General features: G+C 49.4%; 10 protein-coding genes across 10 annotated transcripts; 5 read left to right on the forward strand and 5 right to left on the reverse strand.

Moving 5' to 3' along the window:
* Positions 1 to 54: 54 nt before the first annotated feature.
* N7469_008140 (choline/carnitine O-acyltransferase) lies at positions 55 to 2594 on the reverse strand (the record flags this gene model as incomplete). Its single annotated transcript, XM_056647058.1, has 2 exons — positions 55 to 182; positions 257 to 2594. The coding sequence occupies 2 exons, from the start codon at positions 2592 to 2594 to the stop codon at positions 55 to 57; spliced, it is 2466 nt and encodes an 821-aa protein (XP_056498609.1).
* Positions 2595 to 3982: 1388 nt separating this feature from the next.
* On the reverse strand, positions 3983 to 4996 carry N7469_008141 (CAP domain-containing protein; the record flags this gene model as incomplete). The annotated part of the gene is made up of 2 exons (XM_056647059.1): positions 3983 to 4349; positions 4416 to 4996. The coding sequence occupies 2 exons, from the start codon at positions 4994 to 4996 to the stop codon at positions 3983 to 3985; spliced, it is 948 nt and encodes a 315-aa protein (XP_056498610.1).
* Positions 4997 to 7033: 2037 nt separating this feature from the next.
* On the reverse strand, positions 7034 to 9556 carry N7469_008142 (thioredoxin domain-containing protein; the record flags this gene model as incomplete). The annotated part of the gene is made up of 5 exons (XM_056647060.1): positions 7034 to 7671; positions 7739 to 8409; positions 8450 to 9245; positions 9307 to 9424; positions 9482 to 9556. 5 exons carry the CDS (start codon positions 9554 to 9556, stop codon positions 7034 to 7036), a joined length of 2298 nt encoding a protein of 765 aa, XP_056498611.1.
* Positions 9557 to 9999: 443 nt separating this feature from the next.
* N7469_008143 (WD40 repeat domain-containing protein) lies at positions 10000 to 11331 on the reverse strand (the record flags this gene model as incomplete). The annotated part of the gene is made up of 4 exons (XM_056647061.1): positions 10000 to 10248; positions 10304 to 10951; positions 11005 to 11170; positions 11291 to 11331. The coding sequence occupies 4 exons, from the start codon at positions 11329 to 11331 to the stop codon at positions 10000 to 10002; spliced, it is 1104 nt and encodes a 367-aa protein (XP_056498612.1).
* Positions 11332 to 11621: 290 nt separating this feature from the next.
* N7469_008144 (LSM14 family protein) lies at positions 11622 to 12254 on the forward strand (the record flags this gene model as incomplete). Its single annotated transcript, XM_056647062.1, has 4 exons — positions 11622 to 11644; positions 11710 to 11745; positions 11802 to 12048; positions 12186 to 12254. 4 exons carry the CDS (start codon positions 11622 to 11624, stop codon positions 12252 to 12254), a joined length of 375 nt encoding a protein of 124 aa, XP_056498613.1.
* A 56-nt stretch (positions 12255 to 12310) lies between these two features.
* On the forward strand, positions 12311 to 13612 carry N7469_008145 (uncharacterized protein; the record flags this gene model as incomplete). The annotated part of the gene is made up of 1 exon (XM_056647063.1): positions 12311 to 13612. The coding sequence occupies one exon, from the start codon at positions 12311 to 12313 to the stop codon at positions 13610 to 13612; it is 1302 nt and encodes a 433-aa protein (XP_056498614.1).
* A 1197-nt stretch (positions 13613 to 14809) lies between these two features.
* N7469_008146 (uncharacterized protein) lies at positions 14810 to 16197 on the forward strand (the record flags this gene model as incomplete). The annotated part of the gene is made up of 6 exons (XM_056647064.1): positions 14810 to 15013; positions 15064 to 15146; positions 15201 to 15345; positions 15414 to 15449; positions 15504 to 16101; positions 16157 to 16197. The coding sequence occupies 6 exons, from the start codon at positions 14810 to 14812 to the stop codon at positions 16195 to 16197; spliced, it is 1107 nt and encodes a 368-aa protein (XP_056498615.1).
* Positions 16198 to 17544: 1347 nt separating this feature from the next.
* On the forward strand, positions 17545 to 20041 carry N7469_008147 (beta-glucosidase; the record flags this gene model as incomplete). The annotated part of the gene is made up of 2 exons (XM_056647065.1): positions 17545 to 17680; positions 17748 to 20041. The coding sequence occupies 2 exons, from the start codon at positions 17545 to 17547 to the stop codon at positions 20039 to 20041; spliced, it is 2430 nt and encodes an 809-aa protein (XP_056498616.1).
* Positions 20042 to 20819: 778 nt separating this feature from the next.
* N7469_008148 (putative MFS transporter) lies at positions 20820 to 22354 on the forward strand (the record flags this gene model as incomplete). Its single annotated transcript, XM_056647066.1, has 4 exons — positions 20820 to 21874; positions 21936 to 22008; positions 22077 to 22131; positions 22182 to 22354. The coding sequence occupies 4 exons, from the start codon at positions 20820 to 20822 to the stop codon at positions 22352 to 22354; spliced, it is 1356 nt and encodes a 451-aa protein (XP_056498617.1).
* A 254-nt stretch (positions 22355 to 22608) lies between these two features.
* On the reverse strand, positions 22609 to 24931 carry N7469_008149 (putative nuclear RNA binding protein; the record flags this gene model as incomplete). Its single annotated transcript, XM_056647067.1, has 3 exons — positions 22609 to 23232; positions 23306 to 24808; positions 24908 to 24931. 3 exons carry the CDS (start codon positions 24929 to 24931, stop codon positions 22609 to 22611), a joined length of 2151 nt encoding a protein of 716 aa, XP_056498618.1.
* Positions 24932 to 24984: the final 53 nt, after the last annotated feature.

Raw genomic sequence — 24984 nt, forward strand, 5'->3', positions numbered from 1 at the left:
TGGAAAAATAGATATATATAAATCTCTCCCTTGGCCACATGGCATCACGTTTCATTAATATTCATTTAAATGTAACTTCTTCCCAACAAATTTCTTCCTTTCTGTCTTTTCACCCCGCTGCTCCCTCTCCGCATTAACTCCCTTCAATGCGTGGAGGAGCATACCCGCGTCGAAGAAGCCATCTAAAGATTGAAGTTAGTAAATCTGTTTGTAGAGCCCATAGTCAAGGTACACCAGAATAGGGGGGCAAACTTACATCCACCCATGCCGTCATCTTCAATCTCCGCACTATCGGTCGTGGTAGTAGGTGTCTCTGCACCACCTGCACCGGGGCGAACAATCCTTCCCCGACGATGTGACTCGTTTTGGAGACGCTCTGCCAGTGCCTCTGTCTCACGCGCGCGACTTGTTCTTGGACTTGTCGTTTTGCGGTTCGTCGCGCGGAGCAATTTTCGAATTTCGAACAAGTATGATTCAAGAGCATTCATTAAGCGAGAGGTTTGTCTGTGTTTTGATGAGGCGCAAAAGGAAATGGAATCATCTTTGATAATATAACCAATACCAAAGCCATCTGCAGATGTAGGCCCAAAGCCAAAGTGGCGCAAGCATGGATTGCCACAGTTAGAAGTCGAAAGAATGGTGTTGTTGATCTTGTCCCAGCCTGGATCACTGAAGATTGCTGGGGTAGGGGGTGTAGCGTTGCGCATCGCACGGATACTACTACCATTCGGAGAAGAAAAGCCATCTTCAGAGGGCTGCGAGGTTGGAGAGTCAAGACCTTCGCCAGGACTGGAATATCCTCCTGCAGAGCTGGAATCCTGGAAGAAGCCCTCATCAAAAGAGCGCTGCCAAAGACAGTATAGAGCGTAAAGGTGACGATCCTGTCCTTGGCCTTTTGAGCAGTCTTTTGTGATGGCAGTGTGTCGTTGAGCTGCAACACGAAGAGCATCAATCTTGGCTTCGGCAGGATTTTCGCCCCAGAAGGTCTTGACGAATTCATATGCCTCAGGCGTAACGGTGCGCACCGCCTCCGTACGGCCGTGGAGGAAGACCTTTGTCATGGCAGGCTCATAAGTGTTTTCAACTTTTCCGTAAAGGCCGTAGTAGGCGGCCTGGAAAGCCATCTGCACAAAGGCATCTGGTGAGAAACCCATTGATGTAATGAAGTTTTTTCCATATCCTTCAAAATCGAGGACCTGGAATTCGTGCTGGTAGAGAAGATCTGATAGATGTGACTCAGCAAAACGTAGGGCAATGTTGAGCTCTGGGGTCATATCCCATTCAAGTTTGCGAGGCGTGGTGCTAACATTTCCGAAGCTTCGAGGATCTCTCTTGGCCGGATCGGGGCTACTGGTAGTCCATAGACTCGGTGCTTGACCGTTGATTGTTTTCGCAAAGCGAAGGATGGTATCCGTGTAGACGTCACTAGCGAAGCGCAGAACAGTATGCCCGTCAACACCGGTATGTTCAAAGTTGATACCAGCGCTACCGTTGTTGCAAACGATGATTTGCAGCTTGTCATACCAACGGTTGGTGCATGTCCCCACTTGCACACCCTTGATTACTTCACTAGTACCGCAAAGCATGTTTGCACAGAGCTCCGCGGTGGTGGAAGGCTCCGTATCGTCAAGGCAGAGCATGAATAGTGCAGTGTCAACAATGTTGAGGCATTCGGCATTGTTCGAGGCTGGATCCTTCGTCATTATATCCCGTAGCCCAGACCACACTTTGCGGTTCTCTGTACTGAGAACACCTAAGGCCCCCTTGGCAGCTTCCTGGACTGGTGTCTGTGCGGCATCCTGGATGATAACATGCAAGTTGAGCGAAATATCTTTCTCGGTCATGATAAGGTCGCTGTTATCATCGAGAACATCGAACCAGTAGAATTGACCGCGGCACATGACGACAATGTGCTTTGCGGCCGGGTCTTGGCTTATAACGCAACCATTATCGGTTGGAAGACGAGCAGTTCCGAAAAGTCGTGAATATTGATACATGCAGAGTGGTGTCCCACGAACGGTGTCCGGTGGTAACTCCTCTCTCCGTACCGCGCGAACAAACGAAAGAGCGGAGACAACCAGAGATGCAGCTCGAGTGACTTGGTGATTGCGAGCAGGCGTGGGATCATCTTCCAGTAAGAAGAAAGGGTTAAGGTTCAGGACAACCGAGCTATCGAAGTTCAAGTAAGAGTCGTACCAAAACTGCTCGATGAAGCTCGTTTTGGAGGAGGCATAGTTCTTCAATCTTTCTTGTAGCAGAGGACCATCCGTCCTGAGAAAGTCTTTCACGGCTGCCTTAGAATCCTCATGTTCACGAGGTGTCTGCAAGGCAGCCAGGGCATCGAGGTGGCGACGACATGTATCCTCCAGTTCAGGAATGGGTAGCTTTGGAAGTGAGTCTTGGTTTGCAAAGGTTAAACCTTGCTTCTTTGGCGTATGTAGCTCGACTGGTTCACCGCCAGCGTGCTCAGTTGGTCTTACAACCGTGTGACACTGGGGCTCAGAACTGGTTGGCTTTGCGCCGTCGGAGCTCATGGTCTCCCCAAGTGGTTTAGGAGAGGTAAAGAAACGGACTGCCGTTGATGAGTAGGACATGGTGTCAGTAGATAGCTCCCTTATCAAGCGTAGCGACTAGCGAGGCAGGTTGGGATTGATAGGAGACGTAGGGCGGTACGGTAGAAATAATGACAATCTTGTAGACAGTAAGGTGGCATTGGGGCTAGGTCATTGGGGTGCAATGATACCAGAGATGGATAGATTGGACAAGTCAAAAGGGGCAAATATAAGAAGAGACCATTTCAGGGAGTAGAACAACCATATATAGGAAATAGTGCTAGATGGATACCACAATGCCCCACGATTGCGGGTATGTGGAACCCTCTCGGGTTGAAGGGAGCTGCCCACGGGGCAAAGGACTTACCGGCAAGTAAAGGAATGAAGCGGGATGTGGGTGGAAGGCCTGCGGGGGATAGCGCCGGAGGAACGGATGAAGCCTAGAAGCGTTAAGTCAGATGATTTCAGCCAAGCCGGGTGACCTTATCCAGCGGCCCGATCAGCAGCTCAGTTGCACTTGGGGACTAGCCGAAATTCACACTCGAGAGTAGAATTTGCGACGAGTCGGATAGTTGGTCATTATGAGTAGTTTGATGGTGTTTAAGAAGATAGTGCAGGGCAGGTGGCAGGGATTAGAGATCACATATGAGTAACAGTACATACCCGAGTTGATGCAGATAAGGCTGGAAGGTATGATGGGATCACGCAGGTGGGAGATGCAGGTGGTTGTCAAGAGTGCGGTGAGCAGATAACTCGGCTCGGGGGGATCTGAGGGTTCATGCAGTAAAATAGGGTTGACTAAAAGGGTAGAAGGAGAGTGGATTTAGTCTCAAAAGATGATTGAAGGACGATTGAAGATGATGCCGGTCGATGCTGGTTGATGCCCGAGAAAGGCGGCTAAGCTAAGGTTGTCTTTTTTCGGGGAAATGACGTTTCGGGCAAAAGGAAGGTGCGGGGGAGCTACAATTCACGTGATTTTGGAGTACTTTTTAAATATGCAAGGGACTCATTGAGAAGATAGAGTACATTCACATTGGATCATGTCCATATTTTTGTTTGAATATCCACAGTAAGGAGGCCATTGAACGCTAGGAGAGATCATGTCAAGATAAATATTCACAATTGAAAACGGGTACCCGCATGTCCCTCTCCCAAAAGGGGGGAAGTAAACAAAGGGTACCCCCGGCGTAGATACAGAGGACCCCCAGGAAAATCACAACAGAAAGCTTGAAAACCACCATTGACTCCGGGGGCAGGTAACCCAATGCCGATCCCCACCCGGGAGAGTCCCGGGCGAATCGGGTTGGACATGTAAGTATGAAGAAGAGAAAGAGAAATCAAAATAAGATAAGACAAGATTCAGCGAATGCAACTATGCTGGGCGCTTCCAAGGGTCACTTGGGAAGGCGACTGCGGACTGAAGGGCATGCTTAGGCAGAGTAGGTCGCTGCATTACCAGGCGCAAGAACGTTGTCGCCGTATTGGCCACCGTAATTTCCTGGGGGCGAATAGTTGCAGACAGTGAACGGAATTGCCGAATTGCCATCGACGTTCTGAAGTCCATCTTCGCACTTAGCGGTAAAGCAAGCAACATGGGTGGTACCCTTCCAGACAATCTGGGAGAAATGTCCCCACTTGTCAAAGAGATCCATGTTGGGGCTGGCCTCGCCATACGGGGTCGGGTAGAAGTCGATCTCGCCGTTGTACATCATGTTACTGATCATCACGCCAACCTGGGACTCTGAAGTACCATAGCCGATGTTCTGACCATATTTGACCTTATCTTCGTGAATTTTACTATAGGAGCTTGAGTGTTAGTTTGCTGTAATAGATGGCCTTGAAGTCTTTGTAATGGATACTTACGTGTTGTGTTCGTAAACACAATTCGAGGCCAGTTCACCAGCAGCCTGAAGAAGGTCATCGTGCCACTCAAGGGAAGAGACAGAGTGGTTGCTTCGGTGAACGTTGTGGTTGTACAACACCTTCTCCGTGTACTCTTTAGTGACCGAGTAAGTGCCTCCAGTAGCAGCGGCAGCCGAGCTAGTCGAGGTGGAGGACGAAGGTTGGGGTTGGGGCTGCAGGGTAGTAGCAGGGGCAGCCTCGAAGGTAGAGGTCCAAGCGGTGGACCAGGAGCTAACGGGCTCCTGTTGAGCAGCCTGGGTGGGAGCAGGCTCAGGAACAACCTCAGTGGACTTCTTAGCCAGATCAGAAGCCAAAGAGGTAGTCTCCGCGACGGGGGCAGGGGCCTGAACGGGAGTAGAGGTAGAAGTCAAAGTGACAGTATCGGCCTGGTTTTGCTGAACGGCAGCAACGGTTTCGGTAACAGCGGGCGCAGTAACGGTCTTGGTAACAGTAACGGTGGTCCAGTCGGTCACATAAACACGCTTTTCGTAGGCGTGGGCAGCTCCAGCTGCCAGTGCAGCGAGGAACAGAGTTGAGCGCATATTGGGAGATAACCGATATCAGACAGATCGCAGATCACAGATCAAATTGATTGAGTCGAGAGTTGATAAAATTCGAACTTCCCCAGGAAGTTTTGTGGTGAGAGTTGGAAGGGGTCAACAAACCACAGATCGACTGTGGATTGGACTGTAAAGAGTGTAGATCGGACGCTTTGGATCAAAAAGGAATGACAGGCCTGAACACCTCTTCTCTCAATGAGGGAAGAAGAAGATGGACGGCGGAATGATGGAAAGAAAGCGTGGAGAGAGAAGAGAAGAGAAGAAGGGGAGGGAGGAGCGAGTAAATGTAGCGAAAGTAATGAGAAAGGGGAAGAGAGTGGGGCGTGGAAGTTGTTTGGCTGGTTTAATGAAGAGGCGGATCGAGTTTAATTGAATGGATTCAATGGCTTGGAGATTTTTTTTATTTTTTCTCTTGTGATTGATTTTTTTCTTGTTGGTGTGTGCAAAACAAATGAAGAACTAATGAATTGGTTCTACAATTCCGTACTTATTGAATCCCAGTTGAACCTCCAACCTCCAACGATGGACGAAGCATTCCTCAACTTACCCTTCCCGCCACACTCAGGCGTGGGACAGCATTCTTTACATTCCAACGCGTCTTCGGTCTAGACTACGATTGGTCATTCCAATTCCTCATGGTAGACCAGAGGCTGGGCAAAATGGAAGTGCAACTTATTCTCCGGTCTGGGGAGGGGGGATCATTGGCGTCTGGGCATGGCATCTGGGCCTTTTCATAGCGGTGGACTCTTTGAGAACAACAGGTCTCCCCTTAGGCTGATCTTCAATTCTGTGACTCCACTAGTCTCGTTGCTCCATTTAGGGGCGACACTAGTGCCCATGCATTACGCGGATGGACCCTGACAGAACACAAACACGGTACAGATAGAGTGTGTATGAGAGTGTGTCTATGGAGTACTATGTACAATACGGAGCAAGGCGTCTGAAACCAAGTCGATCGGATGGAATAAGTCGGTGGGATCGAATGGATCAGGGATCCATCGCATCGCATCACAACACATCGTCTCGTGTATGCCAAGGCAGTGATTTCATTCCCCCCCCCCCTTGCCCACCCCCCGTTTCAGAGGGGTTCTGCGCCAATGACTGGCTGGTCAGGAGATTATCCACCACAACGGCGGCGCCGCTAAGAAACTTGGCTTTGGCCGGACTTGTCGGACTAGCCCAGGGTCGGTCCAATACTATTCTTCTGCACGGTCCCTGGGTCTTTCACATTGATTAACTCGGTGCAGTCCGTTTGTTTCAGCCTCTCAGCCCCAATAAATTGCCGAGCCTGAATACGGGATGTGGTTTCGATTCACTCCTGGTGAAAAGGGCTGAATCTCATCGGTCTTTTGAAGAAAAAAAGGGAGGGGAAAACCAAATCTAGTTTGCAAATCTCGTCCGACGATCGTGTGTCCCACACATGATTCACGTCTGGAAATTGGGCAGATTGGGTGCTCGGGCTTGTCCCTTGGTACACAACATCGGGGATCTAGTGGAGACAGGTGGACATGACAGCAATCTGCACAAAAAGGAGGACCAAATCCCACTTGATAGGTTCCATTTCGCCATAAATGATCCAGGACTACCATGATACTACCATTTCTCCGCTAGTCAGGAACAGGCAGGGGAAGTTGGAGGCCGCCCCAAGGCTCCATGAATCTAGATCCAGGAATCCACACACGCTATCACATTTCCCATCCTCCTTCGTCTTGGGGTCAGCGTTCAGAAGAGATACATAGTACAATTTTTTTTTTTTTTGGTTTCCTTATTTTCTAATAATATTCAAACTATATCCATGGGCACAACCAGGTAGATTTTGACAATTTCCAAATCCATGTCAGTCATGAGACCCGAGACCAGCGTCAACTCCGACACGGAAAGTTGCCACCAAATTTGATCTTCCCCCAATGACACATCTACACCAGAACGCCACAATTCAAATTTCAACGCTCTAAATGAAAAAGAAATAAAATACATACAACATGGCAAGATCATAAATCAAGAAGCAGCAGCTATAATTTAGAGATCCACCGTCCGACATGCCCCATTTTCACATACCGATAAGTAATTCTTTGGCGGGTAGGCCTTGTCTAGATCTTTGTATAGTGGATTGCGCGACTTTAACCAGAAGGACTGATTACCCACAAAATCTTTTGTATGGGATGGTCGCACATCAACCAGTGAAGTAACAACAGTAGACGATCCAAACCCTGGCCCGGCTTCAGATCGAACTCGTCGTGAAAGAAGATCCCGCGCGGCAACTGGTTCATCTCGCCGATCAAGAAGGCTATCGCGTGGAACCGGTTCCTTGCTGATGTCTGCTGTTCCAAAAACGCCGGTAATTGTTCTTGTTCCGATCTGGAGTCCCACGATCACATCCAACAAGCCAACAAAGAGGAAAGGGTGCTGCATGATCTCAACGGCGAACGAGTTGCAGGTCTGTCGCGCAAGGGTACGATAATTATCATCCTCCAGTAAGGCGGCCAAGCGCAATAAATTCCGGGCAATTACTCCGTTGACAGACGGTGTTGCGGACTCCGTGCCTGTCTTCAACCGGAAGAGTGGGCCCGGCATGCCAGGGGTCATACTTGAAGGTGTGTTATAATAGCCTGCAGGCGTGGAGCCGGTCTTGGCGAGGAAATACTCGTTCAGATATTCTGCGATCCGCGTCAGTTATCTCATGCACCGTGCAAGGGAGAGTGGGCATCCAGCTAAGCTTCTTACTTTGCAGCCTCTCGGCGAATTGCAGGTAGCTGTCATCAAATGTAGCCTCATACATATCCAACAGACCACTGGTTAGATAGGCGTAATCGTCGGCGAAGCCAGGAGTGTCACCCCGGCTACCATCACGATAGATGCGCCACAATTGGCCCGTTTGCTTGTCAAATAGATTGTCCTTAATGAAGCTGATTGCGCGGGCGGCGGACTCTCGACATTGGATAGCTTTGGAGCTCTCGATTTCTTCAAAAAGAACACTGCACTTGGCGAGTGCGCCGATTGCCAATCCATTCCAACCAACGATAATCTTATCATCTAGATCTGGCCGCCCTCGAGTTTTCTCCCGGTGGTCATGTAGCTTTTGTTTGCCGCCTTTAATCATCTTGACCACCTCATCTTCCCCGAGGCCAAATTCTTTGGCCAATTTGCTTGGTGTGGCGCGAACTGATAGCACATTCTGGTTCATAAACTCGTCGTGAGGGTCATATTCCGCCGCAACATTCCCGTCTGGCAGTACACCCCAATGACGGGCGCAGACGGGCGCATCTCGGGGGCCGAGGACTTGGGTGAGTTCCTTCAAGGACCACACATAGAAAGCGCCCTCTCGTTTCTCTGTATCATTGGGTGTGGGATAGCTGTCCGCGTCTTCAGACGAAAAAAAATCCCCCGGTTGGTGACTGTAAAGTAGTACTCGTTAAGTAAGCTACCAGGTCATACACCGCACCCAATAATTCAGGATCATGGGTCAGGCGGAAGCCTTCGACGTATGTATCCAGAAGCTGTGCTTGATCGTGTAGCATCTTTTCAAAGTGAGGCAAGCTCCAATCAGCCGTCACACTATAACGAGCAAACCCATGGCCAATGTGATCCCGGATCCCACCACGAGCCATATTCACTAGGGTTGTGACCGCCATGGCCGTCGCCTTCTCGCATTCATCTTTACCGACAATATCGGTAACCTGACTGGGGTATGTGCCAAGTCGTAAAAGAAAGGTGAGATTAGATGGTGTCGGAAATTTTGGCGTGCGACCAAATCCGCCATTGATGCTATCATAGCGAGAAGCGAAATGCTGGTATGCCTCTTCCAAAAGCTCAATGTCCAAATCTTCATCGTCTTCGCGTTCGCCGTGTTGTGAGTGGGTTCCCTCCTCGGCGAATTCCCGCAACTGCTTCGTGATATCCTTAGCGCTCTCCAAGCAGCGTTGCTGTTGTGTCTGCCAAACATCTCTCAGTTTCTCTAAAATTTCCACAAAACCAATAGTTTCTGGGCCTAGCAATGTTGAGGAGTTGGGGCCGGGCCAGTATGTGCCTCCAAATACGGGTTCCAGGGCTGGAGTCAGAAAGACATTCAACGGCCATCCGCCGGAGCCGGTGGTGGCTTGGACATAATTCATATAAATGTCATCAATATCCGGTCTCTCCTCTCGATCGACTTTAATGGGGATGAAGGATTCATTGAGAATTGCAGCCACTTCTGGGGACATGAATGATTCTTTTTCCATGACATGACACCCTACCGGCAGTTAGTTATTGACTTGGTTGGTAAGAGCAAGACATAGTGACTGGTAGCATACAATGGCAAGCCGAATATCCAATGCTGAGAAAGATCAGACGATTATGCTTCTGGGCGAGATTAATTGCCGATGCATCCCAGAGCTGCCATGCCACTGGGTTATTCATATGTCCGCGCACCTACAGAGCGTCAGCGTCTAGGCCTTTTTTCCCGGTCCAGTACAAGATCTATCTCACATAAGGTGACCTGCTTTGGCTCAGACGATTGACCATTTTTGAGCCCACGTCGGGCGAATCATGTTGTGTCTGCATCCTGAGCGTTGGTTTGCGAGGACACAAGAGGTGGGGGAACGAAAGTCGAGTGTCGAAAGCCTCCCGAAGACTTAGAAGGTACAGCGGACCAAAGATTTGGGACTAACGTAATACGGAATGGGATAACCCGTGCTGATACTACCCCACGTTCAGAGAGACCGGGGTCTTTTGGCCAGTGTGCAGGGAACTACTCTGGACGATGTCGCACAGAAGGGGGGGGAGGGAAGCGCAAGTTGACTCGGGGCGGGAGATCGGCCATGTGCGTCATCGATGCATCAAAGAGGTCACGTGGGGAAGACGGAAAGAGTAGGACGACCATTGATAGAAGAGGAATTACTGTAGTATAAACATCGTAAAAAGTATTCTGCCATAAGTATGATATTGGCTGTACATTAATGAGACTGTACACATTATTGTACAAAAAAAGGGTATCAATCGAATATCTAATCGTCTCCCATCAACTCGGCCAACTCGCGCTCTTCCTCTTCCGTCAGCATCGTCCCTGCTTCGGGCTCTGGTTCCTGAGGAGGGCCATTCTTTGCAAAATCTATGGCTTGTTGGAGGTCATTGGGCCGTAGAGACCATTGACGAATTGTTCCATCGATAGCCACACTAACAACAGTAGATCCAACCAGTACAAGACCGGTGACTTCTTCGAAATGACCCGAGAAAGTGTGGTGAAGCTCGCCAGTCTAGAACGGTTAGATTCAAACTCGAATTGTCAAACATAAAATGAATAGGGCTTACAGATCGACTCCACACTCGAACTTCCTCGTCTCGGCAGGCCGTTACGACCCAACCACCTGCTTCATAGACCACCACGTCACGTACAAAGTCGGGATGCTCTAGACTGAGGTTCGCCTTCCATCCATCTGCTCGCACCAGACACTTGGTTGTCTTATCGGCAGATGCCGTCCACAGATCACCATCCTGGTCGAAGAAGATTTTGTATACACTGGTGTCGTGAGGAAGAAGAGGCTCTCCGCTGTCTCCGCCGCCAAAGATCTTGAATTGGCGGATCTCCCGATCACTTCCTGCGCTGAAAACAACAGCCTGAGCCTCATCCACCTCAGGATCAAGATTGAGATCTTGAATGCCTCTTGAGTGGCCCTTGAAGGTCTCGGTTCGCTGGCCAGTTCCAATATTGAAAATGAGGACTTGAGCATCAGCACCGCCTGTAATAAGTAGGTCTTCGCCGCGAAGTCTAACACAAATGAGGGCTTTCACAAAGTCACTATGTCCTTCGAACTTCCGTCGGACTTCTCCGGAAGCTACATCCCAGCTCCAGATGGTCTTGTCCCAGCAGCCAGCAAACAGTAACTTCCCGTCGGGGCTGAGACAGAGACTGGTCAATGGGGCCGTTGGGCCTTTGTATAAAGTAGTCGTTTCCCCTGTCTAAGATATTGTGTCAAAGAATATCTTAAAAAGTAACTAGAGACAAAACATACCTCAAGGATGATTCTCCTCACAGTCCCACTACTTTGAGCGACGTAGATCGATCCCGGATGCGATGGATCCGCTCGGACAGCGAGGATCTTGCTCTGTAGTTTGATAGGATTTCCATTGGCATTCTGAGATTTCGTCTCTTTCCGCTGTTGCTCGTCTAGGGCAGCACTGCGATTGTGTACATTCCATCAGAATCAATCCGTGCGTAGATAATGTCACATATTTGGAGGGGAGAGGGAGGGGATATATGCAACCAAATTGTGCCACTGGCAACGAGGTGATGCTCACGAGGTCTGGAAAAAGTGATCTCTATTTGATGAGGTTGTCATTCTGCTCTTCCAAGTTCTTAACTTCTGTCAATCACCCTTGAATGTCTCCTTTGTTCCTTTGGTGTTGATCTCTCACAAAAACCCCTCGACCCACCAAAACTGCTCTCGGAGCTTCTGCAGTCCACCGTAGCCCGCCTTCACCAAAAACCGCCTTGCACAGTTTTTCCTTCTTCTTCCTTCTCTCTTCTTCTCACCCACTTTTCTCTCCCCTATATCTTCACGCATCACCCCCCTTTTTCTTCTTCGTTCTTTTTCATTTTCTCTTGCGCGGTTCCGCGCTCCCTGCAAGGATGGATATGAACCATTTGATAGGGTCAGTCTGCACCTGCTGGTCGGAACCAGGGTTTGTGCGGCTGGGCTGGAGTTAACACCTGGCAGTCAGCGTTTCAACCTGATCTCAAAGAGTGACATTCGGTTAGTTCTATAGCTTTATCATTCTATCTCAGGGACTCATTGCTCATTCTTCCTAGTTATGTCGGCACACTTCACGAAATCAATCCTGAAGCCTCAACAATAGCCCTCGAGAATGTGCAATCATTCGGCACCGAAGGTCGCCGAGGAAATCCTGCTGAGGAGGTTCCCCCTTCCACCAGTGTCTACGAGTACATCGTCTTTCGAGGCAGCGATGTGAAGGACATCAGCATTGCCAGCGAGGAGAAGCAGGAGAAAGCACAGCCTGAACCTCCTCGGGTCCCGGATGACCCCGCTATTCTAGGCGTAAGTACACCTCAAGTCTTATTCTTTACATTACCTCGCAACCCAACATCAAACTTTGTTGCCTGTAGCCATAATGGCCGGGCAATTGATCAAATGATGAACAATTTCGGATGTAAACACAGACCTGTTCCGAATAGCGCAAAAACCATGTGGATATTTCCGTTGCCTTCCTTCTGATTGATCAATCAACCCTCACCTGCATTTGACACAGTTCATTGTCTTGTCCAAATTGAATAGACTTGCTGACTCGAGTCCAAGCAGAATGCTCCCCGCCCTCCTCCTGGTCAGGCTCCCGACGCCGGAGCTGGCGCTCCTGGCCTCCCCCCTCAGCAACCTCAGGGTGCCCAGCAGCCTCCTGGCTATCCCCAACAGCCGCAGTTCCAACAAGGCTTTTCACCCCCCGTATGGACAGCGCTTTCCCCCGCCACCCTTCCCTCCTGGACCGGGCGGGTTCCCCAACATGCCGTATGGAGCGCCACCAGGGTGGTATCCTCCCCCTGGCCCCGGATTCCCCCAGGGCCCCGGCCAATTCCCTCCTCAAATGCCTGTTGGTGCTCCTGGACAGCAGCCTCCGCCACCTCCACAGCAGCGGCCAGCTCCCCCAGGTGCTCCAACGGGTCCTAGTGCTACTTCTGAGCTTCCCACCGGGGAGAAAATCCCCAGTAAGCCCGCGACACCGGCAGCCCAGAATGCTCCGCCTCCCCCAGTCGAGTCTAAACCTTCCGTAGCCGAGGCTGTTCAAGGCTCAACTGCCCCCAAAGCTGTCCCTGGATACGGTGCTCAAAAGAATGGTCGTGCAATGCCAGCCATTCCTATCGCAGCGCCTAAGCCCGTGGTCCCAATTTCCCATGTCCCTGCTGCTGTTGCTCCCCAAGGCGCTGCTGCTACTGACGCTACAACCGCAGCTGCTAATGCAGTTGCTGCTGCTATGGCCAAACTTCCTCAGCCTGGTGCGCAGCAAAAGAAGCCAGGTCAACCTGACGCATCCGTCGATGCAGTCACTCGTAAGATGAATGACATGCGCCCTTATGATGGCACCCAGGCTCAGCGCGGAGGTCATCAATATCCCCGTGGCGGCCGTGGTGGCGCTCGCAACCAGCATAAGAAGATCGAAATCCCCAAATCGGACTATGATTTCGAGACTGCAAATGCGAAATTCAACAAGCAGGATCTTGTGAAGGAAGCTATTGCTACCGGATCACCTGCTGCTGAGGCTGAGTCTCACGAATTCCACACCCAGGAAGAAGAAGATACCTCTGCCCACCATCATTACAATCGCACCTCATCCTTCTTTGATAACATTTCAAGCGAGGCTCGTGACCGCGAAGAAAATTCCGCGGCTCGTGTCGGCGGCCGTGAATGGCGCGGCGAGGAAGAGAAGCGTAATATCGAGACCTTCGGTCAAGGTAGTGTCGATGGATACGGCCGCGGCCGCGGCCGAGGCCGTGGACGTGGGTTCGGTCGTGGCCGTGGATATCGTGGCGGCTACGGTGGACGTGGTCGAGGTGGCATGCGCGGTGGTCGTGCTCCCTCGCAGTCAACCGGTATCCCATCTCAGGTTTAAGTAAAGGCATCATATACATGCCACATCGAAAATGACTGTTGCCTAGTCTTCTATTTTTTTTTGCTTTTTTGTTTTTCATTCTGGGGTGTCTGAATCTATGATTGACACGAATTCTTATGCTTGAATCTGCTCTTCTCCGGCGCAATGGGAATGAATATGGACTGGGCATTCTGGGATGGCAATACGATTTCCTGCGGCCGGCAAATATGGGTGTTTTATGATTCTGATCGGGTGTTTGAAGCTTTGTTTCTTTTCTTTCTCGTCTTTTGTCAAGCATACCCCTTTTCAGCGTCGTTCCTGCTAAGTCATTTGGGTGGGAATTATTTGCCTTGGTGTGCTCGATTTCGATATCACGGACGCAAGGAGGGCTTGTGACATGAACTTCACTGAAAGAGTATGGCGCACATCTTGTCTACTAGCTGAGTGGCCTTTGCATGCGGTTGTATTATAACCATGACTTGAGGCGACAACTCCCATCAATGAAAAAGGAAAATAGAGGGCTCAAGGCCCTCTCAAAATTTGCGTTCCCTATGTAATATTTTGCCCTCTCATCAATTGTCCCCTGTTGTAAGGTGGACGAACTTGGAGTCGTGATGAATCACCCTGTATTATGCAGTACCCTGCAGCCCGAGGTGAGCTCCTGCTGAATTACACAGTAGAAGCAGTAAGAAAACAGTAGTTTCTCTACAATTATACAATTTTTTTACCATGTCTTCTAACCAGATCTCCGCCTGTTTCTCATTCTGAAGATTCCGAGGCATCATTGCGGAGTCGAAGTGGAGAAGTGCACCGTCCGCCTCTTCCGGCAACACTGATGCGTCGAAATTGAGCACTGCCCCTCCTAGACCAGTACTGAGTAGATACTCTTGGCTCATTGTTCTGATCGGCCTACCAATTCCTGGCTACAATTTACGAATAGCGATGCGGGTGTCTGCAATATCACCAACAGACGGGGTATATAACTTCCTGTGCCTACCACTATAGTAATACCTGACAAGCCTCGGGAGATGCTTCGTCTCGAACACAACAATATCCTCGGCTGCGACTTGCTATCCATTAACATCCCCGCACTCCACTTTCGTGACGCTGGATGAATCATATTTCAGCAGTCCATACCCACTGACAACCATACAACTGTATATGACCCAGTTCCAGTACGAGCATCCACTGTGAAGAAAGGTGGATTTATAAGCGAATATGACATCCCACACTTCCAAGACTCGACTTTCTGCAATCTCAAGTCATCTAGATTCAAACAAGTCTAAGACCATGTCGAAAACTCAGTCCGCGCAGCAGCTTCCCTGGGATCCTAATGCTCTCAGCTTTCCCTCTCATGATGAATTGCCATCATTGCCTGATGCTCCCGAAGGCGCAGCTTGGGTTTGGGGGAAAGATGATCAGGTATGATGGACTGATGGTATTCATATAATTCAATTCTAATAGGTTTACAGCTTGGTCGATTGAACCTTTTGACGCCGGAACGTGTCAAGGCATCTGCCACAGAGATCAAGACTGGAGACATGGTCCGATTGGAGTGAGTATACCAGCCAGGGGTGAAGGAAATGATGTGCTTATGGTATTGTATTAGTCTCCCTCTTAATGTGCCCGCTACGCCTGCGTTTGGTCGCGAGGTCTTCCAGCACAATATCAAACCAATCATTCCGGATATGGGATACGATGACACCTATGTTATGAACACGCAAAGCAGTACCCAGTGGGATGGGTTCAGACATGTAAGTCTTCAAACTCGAAGAACTCCAGAGTATGCAGCTCTCATCGATCAATTCTTATTGAATATTAGTTCTGCCATGTTCCCACCAAGACTTTCTACAATGGCGTATGATATCAAACCCTTAAGGTCGTCGCGATACATACTGAATAAACCAAATAGGCCAAAAGCTCCGACTTTGTAGGCGACAAATCAAACCTTCGCTGCAGTATTCACCATTGGGCAGAGCATGGAATTGCCGGTCGAGGAGTCCTGTTGGATTACCATCACTATGCACACGCTCACAGCAAGCCTTACAACCCATACAAGGCCCACGAAATCACATTCTCGGATCTCCAAGCCTGTGCCCAATTCCAAGGACTCGACATCCGACCTGAATCACAGGGTGGTGACATTCGACCAGGTGACATTCTACTCGTACGCTCCGGTTTCGTACAAGAATACCATAAACTCAACCCAGACCAGCGCCACGCCGCAGCCACTCGACAGGAAGCAGAATGGGCAGGACTTTCTCGTGAGAAGCCCATGCGGGACTGGCTACACGATTGTTATTTTGCTGCGGCAGTAGGCGACTCGCCTACTTTTGAGGTATGGCCTCCGCCTGGATTTGGAGCGGACCATGTGAGTTTGCACCAGAGTATGCTGTCGCTTTGGGGGTGTCCGATTGGTGAGATGTGGGATTTGGAAAATTTGGCGGTTAAGTGTCGGGATCTTGGTAAATGGACTTTCTTTATGACAAGTGCGCCTGCTAATATGCCTGGTGAGTTTTGGGAACCTGCTCGATGGAGGTTGGTAACTTTGCTAATTATACTTAGGTGGTGTTGGCTCGCATGCAAATGCAACTGCTATTCTGTAGATAAAACTCAGAATATACCACTCAGAGCATATCATGTAGCATATTTGACCCATTTGCTGATGAGAGATGCTGATAATGCTTATGATAATTTGATGAGAAACTACTAGCTTCATGCCTATGCATTAGTACAGGAAGGCCAGTGCTCCAACTGCTGCACCGCTATCCTGACCTATTGCGGTGACTGCTTGGTAAAAGGGCCGTCTGGTATTGTCCTCGTTTGAATTAGGATCTCGTTTGACCCATCTGGATCTATATGGCTTGAAGTATACTCTTTGTGCCCTGGTCTTCCCAATACGCCCACTTTCGACTATTCTGGGCTACACTCTTGTTTCGTACAGTTCCTGATAGTATAAGGTCCCTGCTATTCATCTCTGCTATTTTCTTTACCCAGCCTTCCAGCTAAATTCAATCTGCTGATCGGGTTCATTTGGCGTCAAGGATATTCTCAATAGAATATACCCCACTCATTAGCTATATGACAGACGTAAAAGCTCTTATAACCCTCATGAGTTGCATAAGCATGACAAACACCGGTGAGTCAAGAAAAAACTTGAACAACGGACGTCTTCCGCGTTTCTGGGGTTGTGGGGAAACCATGTGCGGTCCCGCAAAATCGTGTGGGACAAAATCCGGAGTGCAGATACGCAGATGTGATGCCATCCACGTCTACTACAAGACTCAATCTCGGATGGGCCTTCCAGTTCCATTCTTCATTCATCTTCTATCAATCAAGAACTGACAAGCTAAAAGGTTTCCATGGATAGGCACCAGTCTTTGCATTGTAGGCATTGTGGCACCTCTTCCGATTAAACTTCAACCACGAGGACTGAACGCCCTTCTATATTGACCCGAACCCGCTTCAGCCATGCCCCGGCTAAACCCCGGAACTCTCAAACCCCGGATATGGTGGATCTTCCCAACTGATGGGCATCAAGATATCCTTTTTTGGATCTTGCGTCGCATTTGTCCGCCATTCTTTCTACGCTTCGGGCTTACATCGGATATATCTAGTCTTGTTCCGAGGGCATCAGTGGCTACTGTATACCGAGAGACATGCCGAACCAAGCCACCAAGTCCAGCATCTTCTCCGCGTTTCTGAGGTTTCATTCAGGCCTTACTAGATCCACGGAGATATTATGAAGAGCCATGGCCACGAGAGATGAGCCCCACCCGTCATAGAGAGGTTTTCCAAGGTTCTTCTAGGAGAAATTACAGCCAAAACACTTCCCCAGACCAGATCCCGTGGGGATGCCTCTTGGCTCCGGACTGAAATAGTATTTAAACTGCCGAGGATGTCCTGGTTGATTCTTATGATTAGTTGCATTTCACTCAAGCGGAATTGGCAATATGAAGCCTTCTCTTGTTGGTCTTGCTGTCGTGCTGCAACTAGCAGCTCAGGCATCTGCTCAGGATGGCCAATCTAGTCCTTCCGAGCTGGAAAACTATTGGTCTTATGGCCGCTCAGAGTCGGTACCTAATACTCGTAAGTTCTCGTCTCTGACCGAAACATCCTCGCCGGAAAAAGTGATGCTAAATTGTTCTCCCTACAGCCGTGGCAAAGGGCCTTGGAGACTGGGCCGATGCCTACCGAAAAGCCCAAAAACTCGTCTCCCGAATGACCGATGAAGAAAAGAATAACATCACTTACGGGCATGAATCAACGACCACTGGATGCTCAGGTGTGACTGGCAGTGTCCCCAGGTTAAATTTCCCGGGCATTTGCTTACAAGATGCTGGTAATGGTGTACGTGGTGTTGATATGGTCAACTCGTACCCTGCGGGTATTCATGCCGGTGCATCTTGGAACAGGGATCTTGCGCATGATCGGGCAGAACATATGGGAGCTGAGTTCAGACGGAAGGGGGTAAATGTGGCTTTGGGTCCTGTGGTTGGTCCAGCTGGTAGGGTTGCTTCAGGTGGTCGAAACTGGGAAGGCTTCGGAAGTGATCCTTACCTTGCAGGAGCCCTCGCAGCAGAGTCAGTTCGTGGTCTTCAGCAAAATGTCATTTCATGCGTCAAGCACCTGATAGGAAACGAACAGGAGACAAGCCGTAACTCTCCACAGCTGTTAAAGGGTTCGCACAACCAGTCTATCTCATCAAACATTGATGATAAGGCTATGCATGAACTCTACCTTTGGGCCTTCCAAGATGTCGTCAAAGCAGGTGCTGGTTCCGTCATGTGCAGTTACAATCGCATCAACAATAGCTATGGATGCCAGAACAGCAAGGTCATGAATGGCTTACTCAAAGGAGAGCTTGGATTTCAGGGGTTCGTGGTATCTGATTGGACTGGCCAGCACACTGGTATTGCCAGCGCAAATGCAGGTTTAGACATCGCCATGCCGAACTCCAAATATTGGGAGAACAATACCCTTGCTATCGCTACTCGCAACGGCTCAATGCCTGACTTCCGACTTGACGACATGGCAACTCGGATTATTGCATCCTGGTACAAATATGCAGAGATATCTGAGCCAGGTCACGGTATGCCGGTCAGTCTACTAGAGCCTCATAAACTCGTCGATGCCCGCGATCCCAAGTCGAAGAAGGTCATTTTGCAGTCAGCGGTCGAGGGACACGTTCTCGTCAAAAATACAGCAGGTGCATTGCCTCTGAAGAAGCCAAAATTCCTCTCACTTTTTGGATATGACGCTATACCTCCTGCCTTGAATAATGTCGACGACAGCTCCCTAGGGGGATGGTCTATGGGCCTTCAGAACGCCCTCACTTACCCCAATGGCAGCTCGGTGGACAATGGCACAGAGCAATATATGTTTTTATCGAGCACAGATCCCACTGCGCGTGGTCCAGGTGTCGCTTTTAATGGTACCCTCTTCGTTGGAGGTGGCTCTGGCGCCAGCACCCCTTCGTACATCGATGCTCCTCTTCATGCTTTCCAGCGCCAGGCATATGATGACGATACTTTCTTGGCCTGGGATGTAGCATCTTTGGATCCTTTTGTGAATCCTGCCAGTGAAGCTTGTGTCGTCTTTGTCAATGAAGCCGCCTCTGAGGGCTGGGATCGACCGTATCTTGCAGATCCGTCTTCCGACAAGCTGGTGAAGAATGTGGCAGCCAAATGCTCCAATACCATGGTTGTCATTCACAATGCAGGAATACGTCTGGTGGATGAATGGATTGAGAATCCCAATATTACAGCTGTTATCTACGCCCACCTTCCTGGCCAGGATAGTGGCCGGGCCTTAGTCGAAGTTATGTATGGCAAACAGTCGCCATCTGGTCGCTTGCCGTACACAGTTGCCCGCAAAGAGTCCGATTATAAGGATCTCCTTGAGCCTGTCATTGACACTGACGCAGAACATGAATACTACCCTCAATCAAACTTCAGCGAGGGAGTTTACATTGATTATAAGGCTTTCATTCGCAACGATATCAAACCGCGCTTTGAGTTCGGATATGGTCTAACCTACTCAAATTTTTCCTACTCCGATCTTGAGACTGGTGTCAGCCCCAACGCAAATCTGCAATATAATCCTGCCGGAAACAACACAGAAATTGCGGAGGGTGGTCTGGAGGCGCTATGGGACGTTGTTGCTAGCGTGAATTGCACCGTTTCAAACACTGGCAAGGTTCGCGCCTCAGAAGTGGCCCAGCTCTATGTTGGCATTCCTGGAGGCCCTCCAAAGGTACTCCGAGGATTTGTAAAGAGGGCGATTGATGCTGGGGACAAGGAGCACATTCAATTTGAATTGACTCGGCGTGATCTTAGTCAATGGGACACAGAAAAGCAGGCCTGGGGACTCCAGGCTGGGAAATATCCGATTTACGTGGGCAAGAGTGTTCTTGACATTCAGTTGCATGGCACGTTGGATCTCTCTTGATTTTGTCTCATAGTTAATTAAATAGATATGGGTTTGAAATAAATTTTGCGCATATCCTAGAGTTCATTAAAGTATTCTTTTCTTGTTCTAACTGCTCGCAAAACGTTGTACCACTCAGCCAATTATTAGCTAAAGGCTCCATTTCTTCAAAATTCCATAATATCTTTAGAAGTATTTGGTGTTTTTTGTCAGCTGCACTATTATCTACGCCAAAAAGGGATTAGTACTTATGGGAGATCTCTTCCGGTAGTTCGTCGTGAGACGAGCACCGCCATTGTTCAAAGTTTGATATTGACCACGACACAAACTCAGATACGGATGGAACAAACCATGGAGCTTTCCAGGACTAGTAATAGAGTCAGAGTTTATTTAGCAAATCATGAAAAGGCTTTCTTTCGTGATTTTTCTCAAGCTTATTCTCCACGAGCGTCATGGCGAACTTCATATCCCTTGTCGGAACTCTTCGGGGTTGAGGGTATTCAAAGTCCATCTACGCAAAGCCCTCAAACAATCTCAGTAACGAACTCGGTCATTTATACTTTCTCTAATACAAATACGATAACCAACTTTCTAAAATCCGGAGTTGTTGGCTTGTTGCCCGCATTCGGCAGGTCTGCCCGCAAAGAGTTACTTTTTTCCCCACAAAATCCCACGTTCTCCACGCGAAAAGAGAATCGGCCGGAGTTCAACCGTGACAGTTTGCTATTCTCCGAGTCTCTCTTCTTTCTCTTTCTCTCTCTCTTCCTGGTATATTCCTTGGTATATTCTCGCCAACATAATGAGTACCCAAACCGAGCTTCAAACAGCAACTCAATCAGAAACCATCATCCTACACAGCGTATCCTCGCCTATCGACTCTCCACCTTCAAATACCTCACAAGATCCACCCATAAAATGGCTCTACCCCAAGATCATCAGCGTGGGAGTATCCTTCTTCGTCGCGGGTGTGAATGACGGAAGTCTCGGATCCCTAATCCCCTATCTAATCCGAGATTACAATATAAGCACGAATATGGTCTCCATCGTATACGGCACGACATTCGCAGGCTGGCTCATCGCCGCATTATCAAACAGCAGTATATGCCAACGTCTCGATCTCGGATTAATATTATGTATCGGTGCTGTATTTCAGATCATCGCACATATTCTGCGTACCTGGCTTCCGCCTTTCCCACTTTATGCAGTGACGTTCTTCCTTGCTTCGTTGGGTCAAGCATATAACGATACGCATGCAAATACGTTTGTCTCCGGATTACGTGGAACGGCACATCGCTGGTTGGGTTTCATTCATGCTATGTATATGGCTGGGTGCCTTGTTGGTCCATTTGTTGCGACAGGGGTGGCTTCCGCGAATGTTGAATCGAAATGGAATCTATTTTACATTTTTCCATTGGGATTGGGAGTTGTTAATTTGACATTGATAGGGCTATCATTTCACGATAGCGTGAAGTTCTTACCGACACGGGATACCAGTATGATAAGCCAGGTTACGGAATCTGGTTCTCCAATCCAGTCACAGGATCAAGGGTCAACGAAGAAATCGGCACTCGGTGAGATGAAGGCTACTCTCGCTACACCGGGAGTCTGGCTATTGAGTTTGTTCTTCTTTTTCTTCCTTGGCGCCACCATTACAGCCAGTGGCTGGATGGTCGAGTACCTCGTCAATGTGAGAAACGGAGACGTTAAAAATATGGGATACGTCCCCGCGGGCTTTTTCGGTGGAGCTTTCTTGGGCAGACTTGTTCTCGCCGAACCAACTCACAGACTAGGAGAGAGAAGAATGATTTTCTTCTATGCGGTTCTTTGCGTCGGGTTGCAATTGGTTTTCTGGCTGTATGAGCTGACTCGCCATATCTGAGGACAAGAGTGACTGCTAATGCGTATATTTTGATAGAGTCCCAAATATCATCACCGAAGCTGTAGCTGTCAGTCTACTTGGCTTTTTCTCCGGTCCATTCTTTGCAACGGTATACAATTCATTTCATCAATTTAGCTCTATATCAGTGTTTTCAATACTGACACATCACTGTTTCAGGGCATATCTGTTGGCTCCAAGATTTTTGCGCCTGAGATTCGCTCCTCGGCCATTGGTAAGCGATTTTTAGATATCTTTGTGGCATGTAGACGCTAACTTGTAAAGCCTTCGTCTTTGTCCTTGGTCAGATTGGCGGTTCGGTTTTCCCTGCTATTACTGGTGTAATAGCTGCGAAGGTGGGAGTTAAAGTATTACAGCCTATGCTGGTCGGTCTTCTCAGTGCGGCTGGAATAAGCTGGTTGACACTGCCCAAGAATGCAGCAGTTCATCGTGATTAGAAGACTAGGAGGACTAACATTCGAGTATGCCAACTTTCATAAAATGATACCTGCAAGCAGGAAAACTCATTCATTCAACTGAATCTTATCAGAATATCAAATGAGCCTTGATTAAAAGTAATTAAACTACCACCCAAACTCCAGGGTATAAACTCGTAACATCATGACAATCCGCAAGAAAACCATCCCACGCTAAAAACAAACTCTGCAACCTCAACAAACACCAATCACGACTCAAAGCAAGTATAAAGAACTCAAAAAACATCTGATGGCCAAAGAAAATCCTCCAATCCAGCCGCCTGTACATTTTGAATAGATGAAGACTGAGGTGACAACGCTGTCGCCGACAACTTTCTCGTGTTTTTCTTTTTCGGCGGCGATTTGTTTACCTTTGCTGCATTTGGAAGAAGTTCTTCTGGTAAAGGTGGAACAGGCGGAATATCTTCATCTTGTCTTCTTCGTTTCTTGGGACTAGGTTTCACCGGCGAAGAGCGCGGTGTGCGGTCCGGATCAAGGTGAAGATGTGGTTGAAGATAGAATGCCTGACGTGCTTCGCTTTTAGACGGAGGTGGTGAGGGAGAGACCCAGTTGTCGATGGTCACTAGATCTGAATCACTGATGGCGCTGGCGATAGGTGAAACAGAGCGCAGGTTCGAGCTTCCTGGTTGGGTACGGATACGGGATGGGGATTTCACGGCCTTGGAGTCTGGTGAGCGGTTGAGGCCGGCAGGAGGTTTTCGGGGCTGAGCAGATGGTGACCTTCCGTTGAGTGAACCGTCTTCTTGTGCAGGCGTTGTTCCCATGGACTCATGGTCTATATGTTGCTTGCGTTCTACGGCGCCGGGACTATCGCCGGCCTCGAATTTCTGCCACTTAGACTGTCGAGGGGGGGCTTAGCAGACCCGAGTCGGTCAGCTCTTCGTGTTCCGTCGTAATGGCGTGGTCGTGGACTTCGGCGTTCGTTGGGTTCGACTGAGAAGAGGGCCGCCTATCGACAGGTTCAGGAACAGGGGACTTCCTTTTGCGGGAGAAGCTTTCCTTACTCATGGACGAAGGCCGTGAATCTCTCGACCGCCTCTCCGGGGACTTGGCCGCAGCTGGGCTTCGATTCGGTCCTTGTTCGTCAATCGAGACGCTTGCTCGGCCCTCCACGGAAGGTAAAGCTGTCAGATCACCTATCTGAGGCTCAGCCGATTCCGGGATCGTTGCTTGTTGGTCGAGGAGTCGTTCTGATGGTAATGTTGGGAGAGCACCTGGGACGAATTTGCGTGGATAGCTTCCAGGGTCCATGTCGACACTCATAGATCTGAGTTCTGGTGTCGGTGCCGGCGTTCGTTCCTCGTTCCCACTGATCTGGCGGAGCTCACGGCGGGCACGCTCAAGCTTGTCTTCCAGGTTGCTGACCTTTTTGAGCAGTTTGGCCTGGCGCGAGAGCTCTTTACGTGACTTTTGTTTGCGAAGACCATTCTGATCAAATGACTCTTCAGATGATCGTTCAAGATATGTCGAGGGTGCCACGGCGGTTGTCTCTTGGGTTTTGCCGAATGGTAGTCCAACCTTGCGAATGTCCTGGAAAGACGAGCGTTTCGACGCCTGAGAAGATGACCGAGACGGTGTAGTACCAGCTCCATCGAGCTGATCTGCCGGGATGTGAGTCGAGTCCGCTGTTTGGCCACCATAGCCCATTTTCTCCATAATAGCTTGGAACGTCTGGTCTGCATTGGCCTGGTCGACGTTCTGACTCTGCATATAGGACCCTTTATTGGTACCTTTATAACCAGCTTTCTTCAATTCGGCATAAGCCAGCTCTGCCTGGGTAAGAGCATCGGTTTGATGTTGTGGCTTGGGATGGTTTTGCTGTTCAGGCGAACTTCTACTCCAACCTCCGAAGGGATTGAAAGCTGAGGCAATGGCTTTGCCAAACCGGAAGATCCCCGATGAACGATGTTGTTGAGGTGCAGACCGCTTGTTGTCGTGCATGAAAATACTCGGTGGCTTCTCACTGACACTGTCACTCATGGTCGCCTCTACGAAACGAGACCGACGACCAAGCAAGTGACGCGGGCTATGCGACGCCGCAGCGCTATGGCGACCACGCAAAGAAGACGCCGAAGCACGCGGCGATGCTCGTGGTGAAGCTTTAAACTGTGCTGCTATTCCGGCGCCTAAACTACCATTCCCGCTCCGCGCATTGCGACGGTTGTCATGTCCATAATCTGCGGCTTCCTCGGGGAGCGGCCAGTCGTTAGAGCGACGTCGTTTCACGGACTTGGCCGAAGGCGACTTATAATCCTCCATTTCCGGCTCATCAGCATCATCAAAACGGCCTGACTCATCTGAACTCCATTCATAATCGTAGTCATCGGAACTGCTGCGTAGGTGTTTGCGCGAGGTGCGTTGATCTGTGGGACTCGGCTCAACGTCCATTTTGGCGACGGACTGTTTGGAAACAACCTAATTCAGGATGGCGGAGTTAGAGACCTTTCCCTCTTTTATCGGCTTCCTTGCCATCCAGGACTCTCTCCTTAGATCCAAATAGCAAGGGCTACTCACCTTTACGCCCGAGGTCTCCTTCATTCTCCCTGGTAGCGTTCCGTTCCCCACGCCCTTGATGGGGAAGAAGGTACAAA

This window comes from Penicillium citrinum, assembly GCF_028827155.1.
Source record: "Penicillium citrinum strain IBT 23319 chromosome Unknown utg000007l:1.0-2040159.0:1.0-2041076.0, whole genome shotgun sequence".
In the NCBI taxonomy this organism is placed as follows: Eukaryota; Fungi; Ascomycota; class Eurotiomycetes; order Eurotiales; family Aspergillaceae; genus Penicillium; species Penicillium citrinum.